At 46.9% G+C, this 26,332-nt stretch overlaps 1 protein-coding gene across 1 annotated transcript in view; it reads right to left on the bottom strand.

The window, feature by feature from the left end:
- map7d1a (MAP7 domain containing 1a) overlaps positions 1 to 26,332 on the bottom strand; it is a 72,816-nt gene that overhangs the window by 21,257 nt on the left and 25,227 nt on the right. Inside the window, exons 6-14 of the mRNA XM_068011040.1 lie at positions 24,948 to 25,070; positions 24,320 to 24,462; positions 20,825 to 20,982; positions 17,779 to 18,041; positions 11,359 to 11,494; positions 10,655 to 10,835; positions 9,193 to 9,297; positions 8,002 to 8,052; positions 3,249 to 3,315 (exon numbers count right to left, since the gene is read on the bottom strand). Coding sequence (XP_067867141.1) covers positions 3,249 to 3,315; positions 8,002 to 8,052; positions 9,193 to 9,297; positions 10,655 to 10,835; positions 11,359 to 11,494; positions 17,779 to 18,041; positions 20,825 to 20,982; positions 24,320 to 24,462; positions 24,948 to 25,070 — 1,227 coding nt within the window. The remainder of the gene's footprint in view (positions 1 to 3,248; positions 3,316 to 8,001; positions 8,053 to 9,192; positions 9,298 to 10,654; positions 10,836 to 11,358; positions 11,495 to 17,778; positions 18,042 to 20,824; positions 20,983 to 24,319; positions 24,463 to 24,947; positions 25,071 to 26,332) is intronic.

Genomic DNA, 26,332 nt, shown 5'->3' with positions numbered 1-26,332 from the left:
TACAGAATAAATCATAGGATACTGAGAAGTATAGAGGAACAGAGGGGCCTTGAAGTACATGTCCACAGATCACTGAAGGTAGCAGGACAGGTAGATAAGGTAGTTAAGAAGGCATATGAGATACTTTCCTTTACTAGCCAAAGCCTAGAATTTAAGAGCAGGGAGGTTGTGCCAGAACTGACTCGAAACTTATCCCTGTTTGTCTCTCCACAGATGCTGCCTGACCTCCATAGATTTCAAGTAATTGGTAGAAGGATTAGAGGGAAGTTGAGGAGGAATGTTTTCACGCAGAGGGTGGTGGGGGGTCTGGAACTCACTGCCTAAAAGGATGGCGGAGGCAGAAACCCTCATCGTATTTAAAACATGCTTAAATGTATACCTGAAGTGCCGTAACCTACAGGGCTACGACCCAAGAGCTAGAAACTGGGATTAAGCTGGACAGTTCTTTTTCAGCCAGCACAGACACGATGGGCCGAATGGCCTTCTTCTGTGCTGCAAATCTTTGATGTTTCCCTGTTTTTCCTACGTTACTCCACCTCCAGTAATGGCACTGCAAAACACCCCCATACCGTCTACATTCTACTTCTCATGAGTATTCCATGCTTTTTAATGCAGTCGCATGTTCAATCCTGTATTCCCAAGGATTTGAATTTAACTAGAAGTCTTTCATGTGGAACTTTATCAAAAACTTTCTGAGACTTCACATAAACAAGACAATGTGAGTTCCAAGAGGAGTCAAAAGATATTACCCAGGCGAGATCTTCCCTTCCAAAACAATGCTGCAATTTCTTATCATGAATGAACAAAATTACTTAACAGGTTATAAATCCAAACAATAGTTTTTGTACCCATGTTTATATAATTTTACTCTTTCTGATTAAGTTCCTGTATTTTTTTTTTTACATCCTGATTGGTTATTTTCTGTTTCATAATTCATCCTCTCACCAATCACCCTTGATAAGGGTACATTGGAATAGTGTGTACTGTTTGGGCTCCATACTGGAAGGAGGATGTTGAGGAAATAGAGAGAGTACAGCGCACAAGGACATTGCACACTGAGAAAATACAGATACTAAGAAAGCTGTGAAAAATTGAGGCCGTTTCATTAGAAAACGGAGATTATAGGGTAATTTGACAAAGTGCTAAAAATTCTGAATGGATGGCACAGAATGGATAGAAACAAACTATTTCCAGTGATTGAGGGGGTGTAGAATGAGGGAAAAGCGACATAAGATTAAAAGGTAACAGATTTAGGGGACGGAGTGGGCAAAGCATTTTAATGGAGGGTGTGTATTGGTGATTGAAGCGGCGAGCATGTCAACATTTAAGAATAGGTTATGGGAACAGGGTAGACACTTGGAATGCTGCTGGTTGGGAGGATGAACACCACCATGGCCTCCTTGTGTGTAATTTCCATGTAACATTACGGAACATTGATCGAGAAAAACTCCTTGTGCTACAGTGTGGAATGATTCAACATGTGAAAGAACAAGAGACAGAAAGTGTGGACAGAGGGAGAGAAAGGGAAGAGAGATCACATGGGTGGACACAGAGGGCTGGATTTTGTTGAGCTCCCGACGTTGAGCTCCATGGCGGGGTGGGGGGGGGGGGGGGGGCTGTGGGGAGGTGGTGGTGAGAGATCGTAGCGATAGTGACCTGCCACGGAGCCCAACGCTGTGATTGCCGGGCCCGATCTTATTGGCGGCAGCGAGTGTTCCTGGCAGTCCCATCGCTGCTCGGGAACTGACTTTAAATATTTAACTAAAGAACATGAATAAATGAACATACCATTCCCCGCAATCTTATCGGCTGTCCACGATTCTCCATGCAGCTGCCAGCACTCACTACCTTCACTTTTCTGTCCAGGGAAAGCTGGCGCCACCGATGCAGAGAAGGGGGTGGTGGAAAGCAGAGTCAACTCTGCATCTCCAGTGTGGTGAGGGGGGGGGTGATGACTGCGTATGGAAATGAGCCACCGCACGCTAGATCACAGCGGCATGGCAGCACATGGCCCGCTTTTCACTCACCACCGCTCTTGGAGGTGGGAGAATAAAATTCAGCCCAGAGTGTGTGCACTGAGAAGAGACACAGATTAGTGGAAAGAAAGAAAGAGCGAGAAATTGAAAAAGTGGACAATGAGATAGAGGGATAGAGTGCGCCAGCAGGTAGAGATTACATGAGGGAGGGTGGATGAGCATGAGAGAGCGAGAGAGAAAGAATAGGAAATAGAGGAAGAGAGCACACAGGCTTCAGATATACAGAGCGCACGAAGCACAGCGCACAAGCAGGGAGAGTGCACGCATAAGTAACAGGGAGTGAGAGTAGAGGAGTGTGCAAGAGAGAACATGTAAAGTGAAGTCAAGAGGGACCAAGGGCATGAGGTTGAGAGAAAGGCATGGGGGCAAAAAGGTAGCACAGCAAAGAAACAGCATATGAGAGAGTGCAGGAGTGAAAGATAGAAAGAGATAGAAACTGCCCGGCAGCACAAGACAATGAGAAGTGCAAATACGAGTATGAGAACAAGAAATGGAGAAGACATGCAAGAGAATGAGATAGAGAAAAGGCAGGCAAAAGAGAGGGAGGGATTGTGCATGTGTGTGTGCATGTGAGAGAGAGACAGAGAGAGAGAGAGAGAGAGAGAGAGCACGTGCCTGAGCACAAGAGAGCTTCTCCCCTTTACTCCATGAACTGTTTCTACTGACAGATGTGGCATCCCTTCAGACTAGAATGGAGGAAAGTGGTCGTTGAAATGAAAAGGTGAGGTGGGTCAGCCACAAGTAGTCTGAACCAGCACTGAGCTATTTAGAGAATAGAGGACTGCACTGAAGTGTGAACATTGTATATATTTTTGGACTGGTCACGAGGAATACTTTGAACAGTAAGTCGTGCCTTGTACTTAGCTTCCCCTTTGAACCCAGTTACACAATGCAGCATTAACAGTGAATGACTATGGGAACCATGGTCAGCACTGGATGACAGCAAACATCCCTTAAATAATCCAACTGCCCAACAAGCCGATTGCTGAGCAAACTGCTCATCCTTCTCGTCTTTCAGGTTTTAGGCTATATAAATGTAAGTTGTTGTTTTAAACTGTTTCATTAGTGAATATTTTCAACTTAGCCCCCCAGCTGTACCCAACTCTGCATTACCTGATTCCCTCCAACTCCCTCCCCATCTTTCCATGCTGTTTTACTCACATTTTCCCATCTCAGCCTTTTCGCTTTTGCTGTCCCTCCTTCCCATCTTACCCTGTGTCTCTGCTTTCGTGTCCTTGTCGTCTGGCTCCCCATCAGTAGTTGATTTCTTGTCATCTTTCTACAGAAGAAAAAAAGAGACAAAAGACATCGATTTGCATCGAGTCACACAAAGCAACACAACCCCCATCGCCAAGGGCACAGTAATAGCCGTCGGCAACTGTCTCCTTCAATCAGCCACAAGGAGAGCGGTGATAGTCATCAACAACTGTCTCCACAAAGCAGACATGAGGAGGAGAGCGGTTATAGTCACCAGCAACTGTCTCCACCAATCAGCCACCACCAAGACAGCAATGATAGCCGTCGGCAACTGTCTCCACCAACCAGCCACCACCACCAAGAGAGTAATGATAGCCGTTGGCAACTGTCTCCAATCAGCCACCAAGAGAACAATGACAGCCGTTGGCAACTATCGCCACCAACCAGCCACCATCACCAGAGTAATGATAGCCATTGGCAACTGTCTCCACCAACCAGTCACCACCAGAGTAAGGATAGCCTTCGGCAACTGTCTCCACCAACCAGCCACCACCAACAGAGTAAAGATAGCCTTTGGCAACTGTCTCCACCAACCAGCCACCATCACCAGAGTAATGATAGCCTTCGGCAACTGTCTCCACCAACCAGCCACCACCAACAGAGTAAAGATAGCCTTTGGCAACTGTCTCCACCAACCAGTCACCACCAGAGTAAGGATAGCCTTTGGCAACTATCTCCACCAACCAGCCACCGCCAGAGTAAGGATAGCCGTTGGCAACTGTCTCCACCAACCAGTCACCACCAACAAAGTAAGGATAGCCTTTGGCAACTATCTCCACCAACCAGCCACCGCCAGAGTAAGGATAGCCGTTGGCAACTGTCTCCACCAACCAGTCACCACCAACAAAGTAAGGATAGCCTTCGGCAACTGTCTCCACCAACCAGTCACCACCAACAAAGTAAGGATAGCCAATGGCAACTATCTCCACCAATCAGCCACCACCAGGAGAGCCAAGATAGCCACTGGCAACTGTCTCCACCAGCCAGTCATCACCAACAGAGTAAGGATAGCCGTTGGCAACTATCTCCACCAACCAGCCACCGCCAGAGTAAGGATAGCCGTTGGCAACTGTCTCCACCAACCAGTCACCACCAACAAAGTAAGGATAGCCGTTGGCAACTATCTCCACCAACCAGCCACCACCAAGAGAGCCAAGATAGCCACTGGCAACTGTCTCCACCAGCCAGCCACCACCAGGAGAGCCAAGATAGCCACTGGCAACTGTCTCCAACAGCCAGCCACCACCAAGAGAGCCAAGATAGCCACTGGCAACTGTCTCCACCAGCCAGCCACCACCGAGAGAGTAATGATAGCCGTAGGCAACTGTCTCCACCAGCCAGCCACCACCGAGAGAGTAATGATAGCCGTAGGCAACTGTCTTCACCAATCAGCCACCACCAAGAGAGTAATGATAGCCATAGGCAACTGTCTCCACCAGCCAGCCACCACCGAGAGAGTAATGATAGCCATAGGCAACTGTCTCCACCAGCCAGCCACCACCGAGAGAGTAATGATAGCCATAGGCAACTGTCTCCACCAGCCAGCCACCACCGAGAGAGTAATGATAGCCATAGGCAACTGTCTTCACCAACCAGCCAAGATCAAGAGAGCAGCGACAGTCACCAGCGACTGGTTCCACGAAGTAACAGGCAAAGAAAGTTAATTGACTCCCGTCAGCATATGGTTACACAGCTCTGCCAACCCACCCCAGATAAAGAAGGGATACCCATCCAAATCGAGTTCCACCGACCAGCCCACACTGGCACAGCATCCATCAGTACCTGGCTACACAAAGCAGACAAAACTGGTCGGGCAGCAGCACCAATCAGCATCTGGCTACACCGTATTGTCAGCCAATCCGGGCCCGAGAACAAAAACCGATCATCACACAGACAGGACTGAAAGCCATCACACACAGACCCCAATCGGATCAACTCACTGTGCAGTAAAAATTGACAGCAATCCTTCAGTAAAAAAGAATTGAAGCAAAAATTTGTTTCTCTCATTATTGCATTGATACTTGTGGCTTCTCCAACTATTACACAGGAACAGCAGTAGGCCATTGAGTTCCTCGAGCCTTTTACACCATTCATTCAGATTTTGGCTGATCTGTACCTCAACTGCAACCATGTGCTATTGTTCCTCAATCCTTAATGCCCTTGTCTAACAAATATCTATCAATCTCAGTATTAGATATTTGCAGTTGGCCCCCAACCTCAAAAGCTTACAGGGGAGAGAGGATTCCAGATTTCCACTACTTCCTCACAGCATCCCTGAACAGCCTAGCTCTAATTTTAAGATTACTCCCCCTTGTTTTGGAACAAAGTGATTCTTGACAACGCTGCTGTGTTTCCTCCATTGCAACAGTGACTACACTTCAAAAGTACTTCATTGGCTGGAAAGTGCTTTGTGGTGTCCGATCGTAGTGAAAGTCACTATATAAATGCAAGTCTTTCCTTTTTTGTATATAGAATATTAAGGGTGATCTAATTGAGGTGTTAAGATAACTTAACAAGGGTAGATGAACAGAAATTACCTCTGGTGGGGTTTCCAAAACGGCTGCGTTTGCTGACAGTGCAACCACTAGGTGGCACTGCAGTGGCACATGCGCAAATGCAGCCTGTGCCACTAAAACGTCACAATCTGCGACGTTCGGGCAGCTGCCAGGACTAAAGATGGTGCTGCTCAAATAATCACACAAAGGCGACGTAAACATATGGCAGCACACAATGGCCGGAGTGAGCGAGCGGGCCAGGGGAGGGGGCCAGGGAGGGAGGTAGAGAGCAAGCAGGCCGGGGAGGGAGTGAGCGAGCGAGTGGGTCGGGGAAGGAGAGAGTGGGGGGGGGGGGGGGGGGGGGGGGTTGTGGAGGAGAGCGCTCCAGCTGACATAAACAGACTGCGCCAATCTGCGCTCATGCGCAGACGGGCTCCTGCTCTCTGCGCATGCGCTGCGTTCCGCATTACCAGGACTGGTTAGCACATGCGCAGATGATGTCATCGCATAACGCGGCGAGAGAGCGGGGGTGGGGGAAGCGGGAAGAGAGCGGGGGTGGGGGGAGCGAGGAGCGAGCGGCCGAACACCTTGGTGGTGGCGGGTGCGCTCTCCTCCACCACCCCCCCCACTCTCTCCTTCCCCGACCCAGTCGCTCGCTCACTCCCTCCCCGGCCTGCTTGCTCTCTACCTCCCTCCCCGGCCCTCTCCCTCCCTCCCTCCCCTGGCCCGCTCGCTCACTCCGGCCATTGTGTGCTGCCATATGTTTACGTTGCCTTTGTGTGATTATTTGAGCTGCGCCATCTTTAGTCCTGGCAGCTGCCCGAACGTCGCAGATTGTGACGTTTTAGTGGCACAGGCTGCATTTTCGCATGTGCCACTGCAGTGCCACCTAGTGGTTGCACTGTCAGCAAACGCAGCCGTTTTGGAAACCCCACCAGAGGTAATTTCTGTTCATCTACCCTTGTTAAGTTATCTTAACACCTCAATTAGATCACCCTTAATATTCTATACACAAAAAAGGAAAGACTTGCATTTATATAGTGACTTTCACTACGATCGGACACCACAAAGCACTTTACAGCCAATGAAGTACTTTTGAAGTGTAGTCACTGTTGTAATGGAGGAAACACAGCAGCCAATTTGCACACAGCAAGATCCCACAAACAGCAATGTATTAATAACCAGATAATCTGTTTTTGCGATGTTGATTGAGGGATAAATATTGACCAGAACATTGGAGATAACTCCCCTGCTCTTCTTCCAAATAGTGTCATGGGATCTTTTACATCCACCCGAGAGGGTAGACGGGGTCTCAGTTTAATGTCTCATCTGAAACGTGGCACCTCTGACAGTTGTCAGCCTTGATTTTTGTGCTCAAGTCCTGGAGTGGGCCTTGACTCTACAACGTTCTGATTCAGAGGCAAGCATGCTACCCACTGAGTCGCAGCTGACACTGGCAGAAGGACTGAGGAAAAACAAGCATTGTCCATACTACCTGTCTTCATAACTTAACAATTTTGGAACTGCGCTGTGCCCCTTCGAAGGCCAATATCCTTCCTGAGGTGAGGTTTCCCAAACAGAACATTCTACTCTCAATAAGGTATAACCAAAGCTTTGTACAGCGGTAACATAACTTTCACCCCTTTTATATTCCAGCCCTCTTGAATAAAGGGCAAAATTTCATTTGCCTTTTTAATCATTTTTGTGCCTGTCCACGAGCTTTTAGTGATTTCTGTACTTGGATCCTAAATCTCTCTGCTCAGCCACAGTTCCTAATTTCTCACCATTTAGAAAATACTCATTTATTTTTCTTACATCCAAAGTGGATAACCTCACACTTGCCCACACTGAACTCCATCTGCTGCCTTCGTTTCTCCCTCCCATCCTCTTTTCTTCATTTTAACTGTGAAGTCTGGTGCATTCCCCATTCTGCTCGAGTTGCTTTTGCTGCCCTCCTCTTCCTCTGCTCTCACTCTCCACTTTGTAAGCAGAGCAACTTTATTATAAATAAGGAATTTCATTGGTTGAGAGCTAAGCGAAGCGACACATTTTCCAACCAATCAAAGCCCCCATCCCAGGCCAGCTGCGTCAATGTCGGTAAATTTGTTCACACAAAGAGTTAAAAACACATATTACATGAACATTAATTTAATAGAGATGTGATACTGAGTGATTCACATAGAAGGTCTCAGGAACTGAATATTCTAAAGTACCTTATCCGGACAATCAGATCTCCTGGTCCTTTTCATTATCTGTTCCAGGCGCTGCAGACAAAGATAAAAGGAAATAAAATGTTACAATGGCTGAGGAAGATAAAATGATTTCCCTTCAATCCACACTACTGACCAAAATGTAGCCCAACATCTCCACCCCCATCCTTTGGACAGGATCTAGCTCGTTGTTACTATCCCACAACAATCATGCTCAATTCATTCATGAGGGATCACATCAATCTGGCTTGGATTGAATCACAAGCCTCAAGAGTTAGAGAGACATATTCTTCCAACCAACTGCATCTCCCCCATCCTCACAAAAAAAACTCCACCCCCATCACCCAACCCTTGATGTGGCACTGCTGGGCTCCATTGTTGCTAATGAGTTTTTTTATCCTACTGATCGCTACAGCCACACCTCCTGGAAACATACCACACCTTATACCCCTCCTCTTGCACAGGGAGACTCTAGCCTGGTGTTGGAGCGTCAATACATAGCACCCCATCTCAGACCAGGCTGCATGAGAGAAGGCGCTAGATGGAGGTTCATCATTGTCCATAGACAATGGAGGAAAAGCAAGGATGGAGGGATTGCTGTGTGACCATAAAATGTTCTTCGAACAGCTTTCACAACCTCCCATCATTACAATATTTTTCTGGATGGGGGGTCATACTGGCAAGGCTGTACTTGTTGCCCATTCCTAGTTGCTCTGATGGCATTATAAGTCAACCACACAGTGTCCATGTAAGGCCACTAAATACAGTTGTCGGACATCTACCTGGTTAGTGATTAGTGAACCAGTTGTCTTCTTCGAAAATGTTGAGCAACGCAAGGACATTTTCTCGTACCAGTCCACAAATTACCAGGTTTGTTGGATTCAATTCCACAAATTCCTTTGGTGGGACTCATAATATTTGGATGGTTCCTCTGGTGCAAAGCCACTAGGCTACCATTACCCAAAGTGACTGGAGTACATCTTCACCCTGGGGAGTGCCATTTTAATTCAATTTAAAGTTTTTGCTTTGCTATAGTTTATTAGTGGTGCCACTTTAAGAAGGGGGCACCTATTACATCTTTCAATTAGTAGAAACATCCAATTGGTTGGATATAACAGTGGTAGGCTACCATTACCATGGCAACATGCTTATGGAATGGTTGCCGTAGTGAGCATGCTCCTGGAGATGAGTTACCTTCTTTCTCTCCGACCGCTCTTGCTCTTCCTTCTGGAAGTGCCTTTCTCGTTCCAGCCGTTGTTTCTCTGCCTCCTCACGCGCACGAGCCTCTGCCTCTTCTCTCTGTCGGTAGGATAAGAGGTTCCACTGCTGTTATTTCCATTAAGAGAAATTACTTCAGTTTCCTCCTGTAGTCTTACAATTCCTCATAATTGCAGCCTAACCCCCCTCATCACCCCATCCGTACTTTACGCCCTAGTCTAAGTGGCTCTAGCACTACCATAATTCAATCTTCCGATGGGTGGCCGCACTACTTGGCGAGTCATTGATCAATATAGGTGATGAGTCAAGGGAGGTTAAAAATAAAAGGAATTGCGTGACTCAACTCGGACCCGCCACTTTCCCACCTGCCGCCATTTTTGCAGCGACAAGTTGCAGGCCTTTTCTTTGCCCGTTTGAGAGGCGGGACAGCTCATTATAATATTCCAATCAGACTCCTGCAGTGCAGGTGTGAGCCTGATTTCAATGCAACACTGGCCGGTTGAGTTTCCCAGAGCCTGGGAAACCCAGCAGCTGAATGGAGAGATAGCTGGAGCAAGCAGCTCAGTGCTTTTCGTAGTACTGCTCATGAGACACAAGGAGCAGGAGTGCTCGCCTCCACCCCCCAAAGTCCTCAAGCAAATCTTCTGTCGCAATTGGCCACCACTACACCCCCATCACACCATCCAACCTGTGATCCAGACCCTTCTCCCCCAACATCTCTCCCAGTCTCCCTTCCCCACTCAATTACCAATATGACACACCCTCACCAACCCTCAATCTTACCCAGCTGCTGAAGACCATCCCCAACGATCCCCATTTGAGACCTTCTCCTGCAGGCCTTCCTACTCAGCAGCCTCTCAATCTGGCCGGCTGCCAGATGGGAAACAGAGGACTGCCATGTTCTCAGGTTTCCCCCAGTCGCCTCCCAGCAAGCATGCTCCCCCTGCTCCCTCCCCATAAATATCGGGCCCACTGTGTGAAGATCGAGCTTGGCTCTGACCGCTGCCTAACCAGGTTTAACACCCAGTTTTTGGATCCACGCAAGAATGGCCAATTGACTGATGTTCCAGGAGGTAAACAGAATTCCAGAAGCTGAATGTGTATCTCAACTGTCAGTACCATCAGGATAGAGTGGAGACAATAACGGTGGTCACAGCAAGAGGAACTGGTAATTCATTGTGTTAGAGATCTGAGCCATTGGGAAGTATGCTTATGTCACGGCAATAATCCATCTTCCCAGTGCACTCATGTTCCAGACACCACCTCTCATTTGTGTCTCATTGTCCCGACTTTCCACTGTGTCACAAACAAAACTAAATCCGACTTTGAATTCTCTGCCTTACATTAACAGCAACTTATCACCGGCCGACTATGGAATGTACGGAGGTGACGGATGTGTAGCTCTGTTTTACCCCAAGTCCAGATTGTTCCTCCCAACCTGTTTTTGCAGGCGCTCCATTTCCTCACGCTCCACTTCAGCCTCTTTCCGCTGACACTCCTCTTCCTCGAGCCGCCGTTCTTCTTCCTTTTGCCGGCTTTCTTCCTCTAGCCGAAGAGCCTCGGCCATGCGCTGGGCTTTTTCTTCAGCCTTTCTACGGGCCATTTCCTCTCTCATCAGCCTAAATGGAACATAGAGCGAACTATTCATGTTCTTCAAGTGAAGGAAGCTACCTCCCACTTTCCCAGGACTCTATCCACAAGTGTTAGCAGGAAGGAGACATGCATCCAATGTATGGATGCAACAGCCTGATACACTCAGTCCCAGGATTCTCCATGAATACTCTTGGAGGAATTTACAGACTCCAACCCACCTGTGGGCTTCTTTGTGTGGTGGACTTAGGAATTAGGTTGCAGTTTCCCAATTTATTTGTACTTGACGCCGTCAGCCAGCGGAGAGGACAACTTCACCCCACCAGTCTAAGCCAAGTTCTCAAGATGAAAGGACAACATGTTGACACACTATGCTCAGACTCGGTGTGAGGGAGCAGTGTTTGTCTGAGCCTACAGTGTGACGGGGCAATGTGTTAACCCACCAACTCCTAAACCCAGACTGTGAATGGGAATGTGTTAGCCCACTAACCCCCAAACCCATTGTGTGAAAGAACAGTGTATTAATCCACTCTCAATAAATCCAACACCCACCTCTTCTTCTCTTCCTGTTCCTTTCTTTCTTGCTCCTCCCGCTCTCTCTGCTCTCGAGCCAGTCGTCGTTTCTCTGCGAGGACTCTTACGGCCTCCTCTGGGTCCGTGGTGCCTGCTATTGTTTTAGCAGGTGAACCTAAAGCACAAGGTGTGTGCATGTTAAAAAGCCAGAAAAGCAGCATCTGAAGTCCTTGGGATGTCCTAAAATGTTTCACAGTTAATCGATTACTTCTCAATTGCAGTTGGTGTTACTATCTCGGCAAATGTAGGAATGACAGCCATCTTCCCTTGTCTCAGACATGACCCCAGCCATTGGAGGATTTTACCTTTGACCCCAACTGACCTCCGCTTTGCTCTTTGGTGCCATACTTATTGAATGCTGCCTTAATGCTGAGGGCAGCTACTCTAACAGGAGTGCAGAATGGCTGGACAATTGCAGGCTGCAATGTCATAGAGTCATAAAGTCATAGCGTTATACAGCACAGAAACAGGCTCTTCAGCCCATCTTGCCCGTGCTGGCCATCAAACACCTATCTATTCTAATCCTATTTTCCAGCAGTTGGCCCGTAGCCTTGTATGCTGTGGCATTTCAAGTGCTCATCTAAACACTTCTTAAATGCGGTGAGGGTTCCTGCCTCTACCACACCTTCAGTCAGTGTGTTCCAGATTCCAACCACCCTCTGGGTGAAAACATTTTTCCTCAAATCCCCTCTAAACCTCCTGCCCTTTACCTTAAATCTATGCCCCCTGGATATTGACACCTCCGCGAAGGTAAAATGTTTCTTTCTAAGTAAACCTATCAATGCTCCTCATAATTTTGAATACCTCAATCAGGTCTCCCCTCAGCCTTCTCTGCTCTAAGGAAAACAACCCTAGCCTATCCAGTCTCTCTTCATAGCTGAAATGCTCCAGCCCAGGCAACATCCTGGTGAATCTCCTCTGCACCTTCTCCAGTACAATCACATCCTTCCTATAGTGTGATGACCAGAACTGTACACAGTACTCCAGCTGTGGCCTAACTAGCATTTTACACAGCTCCATCAGAACCTCCCTGCTCTTATATTCTATGCCTCAGCTAATAAAGACAAGTATCCCATATGCTTTCCTAACCACCTTATCTACCTGTGCTGCTGCCTTCAGTGATCTATGGACAAGTACACCAAGGTCCCTCTGACCCTCTGTACTTCCTAGGGTCCTACCATCCATTGTATATTCCCTTGCCTTGTTAGCCCTCCCAAAATACATCACCTCACACTTCTCAGGATTAAATTTCATTTGCCACTGCTCTGCCCATCTTACCAGCCCATCTATATCATCCTATAATCTAAGGCTTTCCTCCTCACTATTTACAACACCACTAATTTTCATGTCATCTGCAGACTTACTGGTCATACCTCCTATATTCACGTAAAAATCATTAATGTACACTACAAACAGCAAGGGTCCCGGCACCGATCCCTGTGGTACACCACTGGTCACAGGCTTCCACCTGCAAAAACAACCCTCGACCATCACCCTCTGCCTTCTTCCACTAAGCCAGTTTTGGATCCAATTTGCCAAAGTGCCCTGGATACCATGGGGTCTTACCTTCTGAACCAATCTCCCATGTGGGACCGTATCAAAAGCAATAGTGAAAGTGGTTTGACAAACCTCACATACCCTCATGGTGAACCATGATATCTAATTATAGCAAAGAAAAAGAGGATGCCATCAAAATCTGGCGTCCAGTTGGCACTTTAAAGGGGTATTGCCCCAATACAAAAAGCTCCAATGGAAAATGGCTTGTCAGGCTATTTTTCATGGAGCTGCTGCCCCTTTAAATATCCTTATTTGGGTTTTTTTTATTGACTTGACTACAACACAAGTATAAGCCTTTGCCATTGTACACAGAGACAGGGAGTAGCTCCCGAACCAGTCTTCCACTTACACTGCAAATAGATAAACCCTTCTTAAAGGGGCCACTCGTGACAGCAATTGAATCTCACAAGAACTGGTAACAGTGCTGACCGCTTGTGCGAGTTTCTTCGTGGGGCTGTATTTGCATCATTCCTCCTGTCACAATGGTGGTGGTGGGAGTTGGGGGGGTTAGTGCAACTCCTTCCTCCCTAGACTCCACTCTGATTTCCACTGCAGATGGGCTGGACCATAATTTGCTCCCATCTCTGTGCCAAAGCTACATTTAAACCAGCTGTCTATAGCTGTAGCAGGTGGCAAAGTACCCGGACTCCAGTTGGCACCCACTTTTAAAAATAAACTTATATTTATGCAGCTTTCCATCACATCAAAGTGGGCCATACACAAGGAATGACTCTGAAGTTCAGTGATGATTGCTGCGCAGCTAAAACCTGGGAGCCATCTTGCACTTGGTAAGATTGCCCGAAGGGCAATCAAATGAATGCATGGCAGAGACTGGAGTCTGGAAACTGTCCTAAATCTCTATGACACAGACTGTTGGAAAAGCCAATGTGCACCAACAATCAAACTCGGTGCCAGGTAACATTCTTGCCTTTGAGGCAGAAGGTTTTGGGTTCAAGTTGCCAAGCAGCAAAGGATGACCAAAAAGCTGATTAAAAAGGGAAAATATAGAATGCAGTCATCATCCCTTGCATTCTAGGGAACACAGCAATGGTGCTGAAGGCTGCAGACCTTGCTACCTGGCTGTCCTCACCTACAGGTAAGTAGATGGCATAACGAAATAGGGCATTGGTCACCTCTTTGAGACACCTATGGGTCGCAGACTATGATATGCCACATATGTCGCCCGTTGATCCCTGGAAGGTACCACTCGCAAAAAGATTGAGTGCAGCAATCACCCTGGGGGCAACTGGCATAGGATTCCCACTGAAGCGGAGTGGTTGCAGGTCATTTTGCAGGATCCTATAAATTTCCGTGACTATTTCATATGACATCCTGAGGCGTCTCTGGCATTGATGCTCTGACATTTGAAGGTAATTTGTCCTTGTCCTGAGGATGCCGATGACGTGCCAGTGCTCATCTTCGATAATGCCTTTCCTGGATGGCATCATTCTGAGCATCCTCACCTTCTTGTTCTGTCTATTGCCTACGTTCAGGCATCATGCGTTGAGGGAAAAGAGCCTTCCTCAGCTCTTCTTCCCATGATAGTCGACCAATTGGGTGTATGAGCCCCATGTCATTGCAGCTTTGCAAATAATGAAATGAGCAGAGTGTTCCAATTCAGCCTTTTGTTGCCAGTCATCTGAACCATTGAGGTAATGAGCAGTTTGCTTTTGTGTGCCTTAAAATTGCACCCAGCAGAAAGTCCCATTCACCATTACTGGTCTCCTCCCACTTGACTTGCAATCCTTGAGTGGCCACATGGTTTGCATTGCCCTTCGGGAAAATCTTGCGTTTACACTACCAGGCAAGTTTCCTCACCTACCAACCTCCTCCTGCCACCTTCCAACCTGCACCCATCACCCGTGACCCACCCAATGTAACCTTAACCCTTTCCTCCGTTAACATTGAACTTCCCCCCGATTACCCTGGAACAGATCATCATCAATTTATTTGTGCCATTCCAACCTCTGCCAGCCAGTACCCTGATTTCGCCCCACAAGACCCTGATGTAGACAGCACTCATCCCTCCCTTTAGGCCCCTCATGACCACCTGTTTACTGTCATGCACACATCAACCCACCACCCCCTGTAACCGCCCACAATCAGTTTCAGCATCAATAATAACCACTACACACTCTGGACACTTGGACACTCCCCTCCTCGCTCCCCTGTTCCTCCACCCACCCTGTCCTGCCTGTGTTCCCTCCCCGGCTCCTCCATGCACACCCCATGCCTTCCTCGTCATCATCTGAGAAGAATCGCCCTTGTTGGTGCCGAGCCTGGAGCTAAACATGCATTCCCATGTTTCCCTTCCTTGTGCCGATGTGTGCAAGACATGAAACCACTGACCTCAGACACAACTGCACAAAGCCAACTAGTGTATGCCACCTTTAAACAGACGTGAACAGGGTGGCACGGGAACACCATTTGCCACTAACTTAATCTGGCAGGTAGGACTTAATTTGAAATAAGCGTAGGGTAATAAACGAACACAAAGCTGCAATCCGCCACCGTGCAGGGGGAGCCTGGACTGCTGCAAACAAGCCGCTGACTTAATTGCGATACAAAAACCCGCTGTCCGAAGTCTGAAAAAACAAATCACGCCTAAATAAATCTGCCTGCCACCAAAGCAGCTCATAAAATTCCCCCCTTTGTGTCTATCTTCACTGAAAACATAAATTACACACCAGAACTAGAGGGTAACCAGGGAACTAATAAGAGTGAGATACTTAATGTAGTTTATATCAGCAGAGAAAAAGTATTGGAGAAACTTAAGGGACTACAGGCTGACAAATCCCTAGTTCCTAATGGCCTACACCTAAGGTTCTAAAAGAGGTAGCTGCAGAGACAGTAGATGCACTGGATATGATTTTACAAAATTCCCTTGATTCTAGAACAGTCCAAGTGGATTGGAAATTAGCAAATGTAACATCCATCTTCCACAAAAGAGGGAGAGAGAAAACAGGGAACTAGAGGCCAGTTAGCCCGATGTCAGTCATCGGTAAATACTGGAATCTATTATTAAAGAAGTCTTAGCAGTGCACTTAGAAAATCATAGTATGATCAGACAGAATCAATATGGTTTTACAAAAGGGAAATCATGTTTGACAAACGTATTATAGAGTTTCTTGAGGACGTAACTAGTAGGGTAGATAAAAAGGAGCCAGTGGACGAAATATATCTGGATTTCCAAAAGGCAGTCAATAAGGTGTCACGCAAAAGGTTAATATGCAAGATAAGTGCTCATGGAGTGGGGGGGGGCAATATATTAGCATGGATAGAGCATTGGTTGATGGACAGTGAGCAGAGAGTAGGGGTAATTGGGGCATTTTCAAGTTGACAGGCTGTAACCAGTGGATTGTCACAAGGAACGGTGCTGCAGCCTCAGGTATTTACAATCTATATTAATGACTTAGATGAAGAGACCGAGAGTAATGTATCCAGGTTTGATTATACAAAGTTAGGTGGGAATGAAAACTATGTGGAAGACACAAAAAGGTTGCAAAGTGATATAGACAGGTTAAATGAGTGAGCAATGTGGCAGATGGAGTATAATCTGGGAAAGTGTGAGGTTATTCACTTTGGAAACAAAAGAATAGAAAAGCTGAATTTTTTTTCAAAGGCATGAAACTTCTAAATGTTGATGTCCAGAGAGATTCAACTGTATTCGTACAAGGAACACAAAGTTGGTATGCAGGTACAGCAAGCAATTAGAAAGACATGTTGGCCTTTATTGCAGGGGGATTGGAGTACAAAAACAAGGAAATTTTGCTCCAATTGTATCGGACTTTGGTGAGACTACACCTGCAGTATGGTGTGCAGTTTTGGTCTCCATATCTAAGGAAGGATATACTTGCATTGGAGGCAGTACAGTGAAGGTTCATTAAATTGGTCCCTGGGATGAGAGGGTTGTCCTATGATGAGAGGCTGAGTAAATTGTGTCTATATTCTCTGGATTTAGAAGAATGAGAGGTGATCTCATTGAAACATATAGGATTCTGAAGAGGCTTGACAGGATAAACACAGAGCGATTGTCTCCCCTGGCTGGGGAATCTAGAACCCCAGAGGTGGGGGGGGGGGGGCACAACCTCAGGATAAGATGTCAATTATTTAGGACTGAAATGAGGAGAAATTTCTCCGCTCAGAGTGTTAAGAATCTATGGAATGTCTACCCCAGAGGGTTATGGACACCCCATCGTTGAGTACATTAAAGGCTGTGATAGATAGATTTTTGATCTCCCAAAGAATTGAGTGATATGGGGAGCAGGCGGGAAAGTGGAGCTGAGGCAGAAGATCAGCCATAATCCTATTGAATGGCAGAGCAGGCTTCAGGGGCCAAATGGTCTACTCCTGCACCTGTTTCTTATGTTCTTATGTTCCAGGTACTTGAGCACAAAATCTAGGCTAACACATCAGTGCAGCATTGAGGTGGTAATGCAGTGTCAGAGATGCTGTCTTTCGAATGAGAAGTTAAACCGACGCCCTATCTGTCCTCTCAGGTGAATGTAAATGATCACAAGGCATTATTTAAAGATGATCAGGGGAGTCTTCATTTGTGTCCTGGCGAATACTTATCCTTCAATTAACATCACTGGCCAAACAGGTAGTCTGGTTATCACACTGCTGTTTATGGGAGACTCCTGTGCACAAATTGCCTGCCTTTGTTTCCTACATAACAGTGACTACGCTTCAAAAGTATTTCATTGGCTGTAAAGCACTTTGGGATGTCCTGCGGTCCTTTAAGATGTTATAGAAATGCATGTTATTCAGTTATCACTATTACATTTTATTGAGAACTTCATAATTGCTATAGGAGCCATCAATTGGTGCCAATTCCCTTACCATGAGCTGGCTCAGGAGCCTCTACTGATGTCTCCTTATTTTGTAGTCCACTGGCTGATGAAGGCCTTGAACCCTCCTTTTGCTCCTCATCCTTTTCTTCCTTCCGTTTTGGGTGGTTTTCTTTCTGCTTGCGGTTCTCGCCTTTGGCTTTCAACTTCTTAACCGGGGTGGTGCTGCCCACTGTCGGCGGCACGGGACCTTTACTGGTGCCCGAAGACCTACGTCTGGGCGAGCTGGGCAAAGACCGGTTCTTCAACCTCAGACTGTTTAGGAAACAATAACAGGGCAAATTCTTTGAAAATGGGACTAGAGATTGGAGCACCTCTGTGCTCCCTGACCTACACTGACTCCTGATCCAGCAAGGCCTCGAATTTAAAATTCACATCTTCACTTTCAAACCCTCCATGTCCTCACCCCTCCCTATCTCTGTAACCTTCTCCAGTTGTACAATCCTTCGAGATCTCGGTGTTCCTCCATTTCTGACCTCTTGAACATTCCCAACTTCCTTTGCCCCATCATTGGTGGCCGTGCCGTCAGCTGCCAAAAACCCTAAGTCTGGAATCCCTCCCAAAACTTCTCCACCTTTCCAGCTCTTGCTGTTCCTTTAAGACACTCCTTAAAACCTACTTCTTTCACCAAGCTTTTGGTCACCTGTCCTAATAAGTCTTTATATTGCTAAGCATCAAATTTTGTCTGTGAACAGTGCTGTGAGGTGGCTTGGGACATTGTTACTGCTGTAATTCAGATCACAACAGAGATGTCGCTGACGACGGTTCTTTTCAAAGGTCATCACAGAGTGAAGCATTGGTTCAAGAGTATAATGCAGTCTGATTCAGGCCAGGAACAATGACAACATTGAGGGTAGAGGTTTACATCAAGTCACCTCAGTATTGCCTGTGCAATCAGAAGCTAGACCCTGTGGAGCTCAATCAGAGAGAGGCGAAAGGGTTCTATACAGGATGGCTGATGTCCCCACTGGTCCGTCAGTATATGACCTCCACCACATAACAGGACAAGGTCAGCAAGTACACAGGAACACCTTCAGCTCTCAGGCACACAACAACCTGACTTGGACTTACATTGTTACTCTTTCATCATTGCCGGGTCAAAATCTTGAAAACCACCTTTTGTTTCTTCTCCCATTACCACTCCCTTTTGCTTTGCACCATCAGCTCTTTTCTCATGTAATTTCTCCTGCTTTTCATCCTATCACAGGCCTTCCCTTTTGTCCTTTTCCCCCTTCTCCTTCCCCTGCCTCTGAACTCGCTTAAAACCTGTCACAACTTTAGCTTTTTCCAGTTCTGACAAAAGGTCATTGACCTGAAAAGTTAACTCTTTCTCCCTCCATTGGTGCTGTCAGACCTGCTGTATTTCCAGTATTTTCTGTTTTTATTTCAGATTTCCAGTATTTTGCTTTAGTTTTAAGGCAAACTAACCCAGCACCAGTTCCAGATGATAAAGTGAGCAAGGGGATTACACTTTAATGAGGTGCAAAGTATTCCCCGAGAGTGATTAACAACACTCAGCCACTTGCCAACTTTATAATTGATTAACGGAAAAAAAAGGTTACTGCTTATCTCCCCAATTTAAACATGGCCAGTTTAAGTAGGTGGGGACTGATTTACACATTCCCTGACTGGGGTTGCTGTGGCCAATTGTGACACTCTCTTACTACCTGCACCCCCCATCCACCCCCTGGACCCCCACTGTGATCAGAGAACCCAGCACAAGGCCAGATATTGAATCTGCAGCCTACCACTCTGTATGGCTCAATAACCCATCTGGGGTGCAATAAATGTACTTATGGGGCGGCACAGTGGCGCAGTGGTTAGCACCGCAGCCTCACAGCTCCAGCGACCCGGGTTCAATTCCGGGTACTGCCTGTGTGGAGTTTGCAAGTTCTCCCTGTGTCTGCGTGGGTTTCCTCCGGGTGCTCCGGTTTCCTCCCACATGCCAAAAGACTTGCAGGTTGATAGGTAAATTGGCCATTAGAAATTGCCCCTAGTATAGGTAGGTGGTAGGGAAATATATAGGGACAGGTGGGGATGTGATAGGAATATGGGATTAGTGTAGGATTAGTGTAAACGGGTGGTTGATGGTCGGCACAAACTCGGTGGGCCGAAGGGCCTGTTTCAGTGCTGTATCTCTCTTAAAAAAAAAACCCGACTAAGCAATGGGGCATCCTTGAGAATCTTCAACTGCTTTTGCGGCTGGAGTCAGGGACAAAAGAGCAGATGAAAGTATGAGCTCACCTGGCATACTGCCCGACTACATAAATACACCTTACACGTTGGCATAGATACACAGTAGTTTGTTAAAAGCAAAGAGAGAGCTGGGACAATGCAGCAGCATCGATATCTTGTGCCATTCACATATTGTATCCCAGATGTGAAGAATGAAAGAAGTTTTTTTTTTAAAGAGAATGAGATACAATGGTTGCTGGGGCAGGAGGTGCGGGGGGGAAAGAGGGAATCATTACCCAATCTGATAACACAATGCCTGTACACAGTATATAGAGAAAATGTAAATGAAATTATTCTGAGTGCCTCAGCAGATCCTGTGGAAACTCTGCAGTGTTCGCAATGCAGCATTCGTCCACAAAAGGACACTGGGGAGAGGGATAATGAAGCCAGACTGGAATTTGCTTATGTAACTTGCTACAAGTTGTATTAAATTATGGAATAAAAAAAGATACCCAGGAGTGAGTTACAGGCTGAAATCTAATCAGGGTGTTTGGGTTTTATATATAGAACTGCAGATACCTGGGAGTGAGTTACAGGCTGGAATCTGATCAAGGGATTTGGCTGATTTATATATAGAATAACAGATACCCGGAGTGAGCTATGAGATGGAATCTAATCAAGGGGTTCAGGCCAATTGATGAGTGATGACTACTAAGGCTGAGGGGACACTTTGATTTGATCTAATTGTAGTTTTGAATATAATGAAGGGGAGTGAAACATAGGAGATTCCATGACCAAGAGGGGGGCATTCATTTAAAGCAGCAGAGCTGACAGTGGCGGTTGGTTGGGCTATCGGGGAGTACCTGGCTTCTCTTGCCACAGACTCTTTACTCCTGACAATGGGAAGAGACTGTCGCTTCCTCATCATCTTTTCAGCCACACTCCCAGAATTCAACAGGGCATGCTTTTCCTTTGCATTCTCCCGCTCCTTGTCCTTCTTCTCCTTTTTCTTGCTTTCAATCTGGTGACAGAATGGAAAGAGGGTTCAAAGTTCGATTCAAACAACAGGCAAAATGGCAGCGATTGGTTATTCTATAACTCCAGAACTGCCTGTTGTGCCAATCAATGCTCAAGCGCGCAGTGAAACAGTGGCATGGTCCAGCGAATACACATTGTGAGACGAGGGTCCATATTCGAAGGAATCTGTGATGGGCTGATGGGGCACCCCTTGATACCAAATCTGCCTCTCTTTCAGCCTGTCTCAGACTTTCATTATAATGAAAAGTTTCCTCTTAATTGATAAAGGGATATGAGAAGAGAGCAGGCACATAGGATTAGAACCAACAGCACATGTGAAGGATACACACAAGCATGGACTGGTTGGGCTGAATGGCCTGCTTCGGTATAATTTATAAGATGAAGGACAGACTGTCAAATACTAGCATGGGAGAGCGTGAGGGCTTTATCATCATTAAAGACGGGACTCTGCTGATGAACATAGAAACTACAGACAATAGGAAGTGAATGCTACCATTGGTCTTTAACACACCAATCTCACAAACTATTGGGACTGGTCTCACTCTCAGGTTGAGTCAATACTCAAGTACAACTGTAGAAACCCCTGTCCCCTAGGGTTGTCAACTCTAGCTGGATGAATCCCTGCAGGTTTCATCACAGCCTCCATCCACAGCCTTCTTTCCCCACCGGCAATACTTTTTTATAACTAATAAATGAAAGCGTTCAAAGAAAGTGGAAAAAAGGTCTCTCAGTCTAGACAGGGGAGATACCAGGATAAAAGCATACAAAACTGGAGCAATCTCCGCACCCAACACACACCAACAGCTTATTATACAAGTTAGCAATGCACTCTTCTGTAGCAGGAGGGTCGCGCTGCCTCCTCGTCAGCTCCGTGAACCGATAAGCAAGCATTTCCTTGGAGTTTGGAGCAGCTTCTGCTTCATCGGATATTCTCCTCAGGCTGTGCACTCCCAGGCCAGTATATGGTGGCGGTGATGTTGGAGTGAGCAGGATTGGGGTGGGTTTGATGCCCAGAAGTCCCGTCGGAAATGGAGGGCAGTTTTTCCCTTGGCAGGCTCAAGCGAGTGAGATGGAGAGTGCTTTGGGCACCAGAAAGAAACATGGGCAGGAGAAGGAAGAGCCAGAGGGAATGGCCTAGGGTCTGTGTCAGTGACTGGGAAACAGGGCCAGCAAGGGGGAATTGGGATGTGCATCCAGCTACCAAGGACCACAGAGAACTAGCTAGGGAGCACGGAAGCCTCAGAGATTGAGAAGCCCTGAGATGCTGAAGAGGCCTCTGGTAATCAGAATATCCAAGTAATCTGTGGCTCACAGGTTCGAGTGGAACGAGCAACAGGGGGGCCACGAGCGTGCCTGATCTCAACTTTGTTCTTGCGGTTCTCCGTGGTCCTTGGTAGCTGGATGCACATCCCAATTCCCCCTTGCTGACCCCATTTCCCAGTCACTGACACAGACCCTAGGCCATTCCCTCTGGCTCCTCCTTCTCCTGCCCACGTTTCTTTCTGGTGCCCGAAGCGCTCTCCATCACACTCGCTCGAGCCTGCCAAGGGGAAAACTGCCCTCCATTTCCGATGGGACTTCTGGGCACCGAAACCCAACCCCGCTCACTCCAATGCCACCGCTGCCACATACTGGCCCGGGAGTGCACAGCCCGAGAAGAATATCCGATGAAGCGGAAGCTGCTCCAAACTCAAGTTTGTTTCTTGGACATAAATTTGTTTTTTTCATAAGTGTACTTTCATGTTTGGTGTCAGTGCAATAAGGAGACACTGAGCTGGAACCTTCACGCATTCAGTCTGCTTTTTCCTATGTTTACACTTGCACTCTGTTGGTTTCATAGTTCACGGTACTTGATACCGATTTGACCCGTGACTTTCACCAGAACGACATATTGGGAACAGGACAAATACGGAACAATAAATTTAATACTTGAAGTGCAGTAACCATTGTTATGTCAGTGAACATGGCAGCCAAATAATACACAGCAAGATTCCACAAACAGCAATAAAATGAAATGACCAATTAATCTGATTTTGGTATTGGTTGAGGGAGAAGTATTGGCTAGGACACTGGGAGAATGCCTTGCTGCTCTTAGAATAATGCCGTGTGATCTTTTACATCCACCCGAACAACCAGAATTGGACGACAAGACCTCAATTTAATACCTCATTCAAAAGACGGCATGTCTGTCAGTGCAGCACTCCTTCAGTATTGCAGTGCAGAGTCAGCCTGGATTATGTCCCTAGAGTGAAACTGGAACTCACAACTTTCTAACTCGGGAGGTGGGGGGGAGGAGAGGGGGGCGGTGCAGGTGCCATCAATGAGCCAAGCTGGTCCTCTTATTTATTTTCTCCCCAGCTTTCCTGAATACACTGCTCTTTGCTATGAACTGTTGACTAGCAAATAGGGCCCCACTGGTACGTCACTTGAGGTGAGCCTGGACAGTAAGCAGGGAGGGTCCAAACCTGCCTGACTACATGCCCACACTCAGGCACTACCAGCTTGGCTCACTGGGAAACAAAGAAGAGAAGGAAGCTATCATTCCCTGCTCTAAGAACATCAAGGGCAGTTAACGCAGTCCAAACTTCCAGCCCTGCTGGGGTCAACTACCTCAGCACAGACCGGGAACTAGGCTGAGGCTTTTCATGATCTAAACAGCTCAATAACAATATTCAAGAGATTTGAAGATAACTCATTGCTCTCCCAATGAACTCAGCGAGTTAATCCAGTGATTTCCTTCACCGTGTAGACCCGGAAGGTCACAGGTTAAATCTTCCCCTGTGCTGATTTAACCGAGTTGAACTGGGTCAGTATTGGAGGTGAGACCATTAGCCTCAGCACCTCTAGCTTAGGGAGAGGAAAATCAGCCAGGGTTCAAGGACTCCTTCTCCTGGTCCAATGAGCTCGGCAGGAAGCATTTGGATGTTGGTGAGGACAAGACCAGGAGTGATTGCAAAGCTACCCTCTCCTGCCTGCCTGCTCTTGCAATGCAGGCTCTCACACAAAGGACGACTGCTTGGCGGATGCTGGAGGCTATCTGTGGAATGGAATCCCAGAAAGGAGTCAACAACTTCAAGTGTGGAGAGGAGGAAACAGGCAAGAGGAGAAAATAAAGGCCAATAAATAATTAATTCCTTATCAACTCACAAAAGATTAAGCATGAATAATTTAGTCTGATGCAGTGCCTTAGAGATGAACATTTAGTGGGTGTACAGGGGGAGTGAGATTATTGATTGTTATCTAGGAAGGTCTTATTGACAGGGACTTAGTTATTCACACAGCGAGCATTAACCATTCCCATCGGTTACCAGACTACTCACCAGATGGGGCTCAGTCTTGTGCCGTCCAGGGATATCCGGGGTACTGAGAGCAGCTCTCCATCGATTAGAACATCTGTGTAGGGCTTTGCCACTACTTGGGGCTATTGGGCTGGCTGAGGCTGAGCGAGGACAGAGAGGGACAACTAGCATGTTTACAGAAACAGAGAGTGGGGGCGGGGGGGGTTAGATGCAGAGGGGAGGGAGAGGGCGGGATTGGGGAGGGAGAGATGGAGCAGGGATAAAAACACACAGAAGGAAAACAAATAGAACATAGTGGAGAAAAAGGAAAGCAAGAGAGACAGAGCCATGCACAGAGGGAGTGGAGAGATTGGGAGAGGAAGAAGCAGACACAAAGACAAAAGAGAGGTCGCAGGAGATAAGACAGCCACAGCAAAATAGGAGAGATGGAGAAAGACAAACAGGGAGGCAGAGTGCAAAAGAGAGCCAGAAAGAAAGAGAGAGAGAGAGAGGAGAGAGAGAGAGAGAGAGAAAGAGTCGGCATGATAGGCAGCGGTGGAGGGGAGAGAGAACAAAGATTTGATACAAAGTTATTTTCTATTTTTAAAACAAGAGCTTGACCAAAATCACTCCCAATTGTAAACCATGTGGGATCAGTGAGGGCACAAACCTTGATCTCGGCCATTACCCATTAAAACAGCGACACTTCTGCTCCTGGCGAGGAAGGACAGTGTTGGGGTCATCAGTCGGTCCACGATACTGCTCTCCCAGGGACTCAGCTGCAAGCGGCGAGCTACAGGCAAGACAAAACACATTCACTAATCAGATACTGTAGAGAGCACACCGGAAGTGGAGTGGGAGGCAGGGAGGGGAGCGAGTACTGCGGGTCCTAAGGTATCTATCAGACGAGCCAACCCAGAGAGAGACTGGACTACAGGCTGCAGCATCTGCATTAAAACACTAAGGTCAGCGGATCCTGTTAATATCCGACATACATCGAAAACAGCTGAGAAGGATTTGAAGGGCTGGAATTCAATCTCAGCATTTACCATCTACCTGGAGATCTGATTCCCCTGGCATGATGATAAAATCCTACATCATGGAAGGAGATCATTCGATCCATTGTGCCTGTGTCAGCTCTTTAAAAAAGCTATCCAATTAGTCCCCTTCCCCAACTTTCCCCATAGCTTTGTTAATTTCCCTTTGCAAATATTTATCCAATTACTTTTTAAAAGTTACTATTCAATCTGCTTCCATCACCCTATCAGACAGTGCATTCCGGATCCCAACAACTCACTGTGTGAAAACCTTTCTCCTCATCTCCCCTTTTTACCAATTATCTTCAATCTGTGTCCTCTGATTAATGACCCTCCTGCCAGTAGAAATAGTTTCTCCTTACTTGCTCTATCAAAACCCCTATAATTCAGAACATCTCTGTTAAATCTCCCCTTAACCTTCTTTAATATAAAGAAGACTCCCTGCTTTTCTAATCCCCACATGTCATTACCTGAACCCCCCATTTAAATTTTTACAATTTATTCCTGAGTATTGTGCAGTGGACTCCTTCAGAGCGGTGTAATGCTGTGATGTGTGAGAGACTCAAGCCTAGAATACAAGCAGGTCCCAGATTCAATCATGGGCCTTAAAGCTTTTCCTGGCCCCAGCAGTATACAGCACTGTGATTGGCCTTAGTTGATCTGGGCTAGTGAGAAGTCAAGCAATGAAAAGATGTGCAGCTTACTAGATACCATCAGGTTCAACTGTGATGCTCCCCGTGTTCTGATGGCATTCAAAGATTGTATATTAAGCTTGGCCACTTGGGCAGCTCTAACAGAGGGTCACAAGGTCAGGAGTTATTTCAAACAGAAGGCCACCAAGCCAGGGCTAGTTCCGCCAGAGGGCCCCAGGGCCAAGACTAGAGCCAGTACAGTCAGACAGCCACACAGATAAGCATAGGGTCGGCAATACCAGAAGGCATGGAACCAAGGCTAGGGCAAATGAAGGCTATCACTGGCCACAGCTCTGTTGGAGGGCAACGACTAGGGTCAGCTCCAT

The sequence above is a fragment of the Heterodontus francisci genome, chromosome 31, assembly GCF_036365525.1.
Source record: "Heterodontus francisci isolate sHetFra1 chromosome 31, sHetFra1.hap1, whole genome shotgun sequence".
NCBI classification, from domain to species: domain Eukaryota; kingdom Metazoa; phylum Chordata; class Chondrichthyes; order Heterodontiformes; family Heterodontidae; genus Heterodontus; species Heterodontus francisci.
This window is presented reverse-complemented; position numbering and strand designations above follow the sequence as displayed.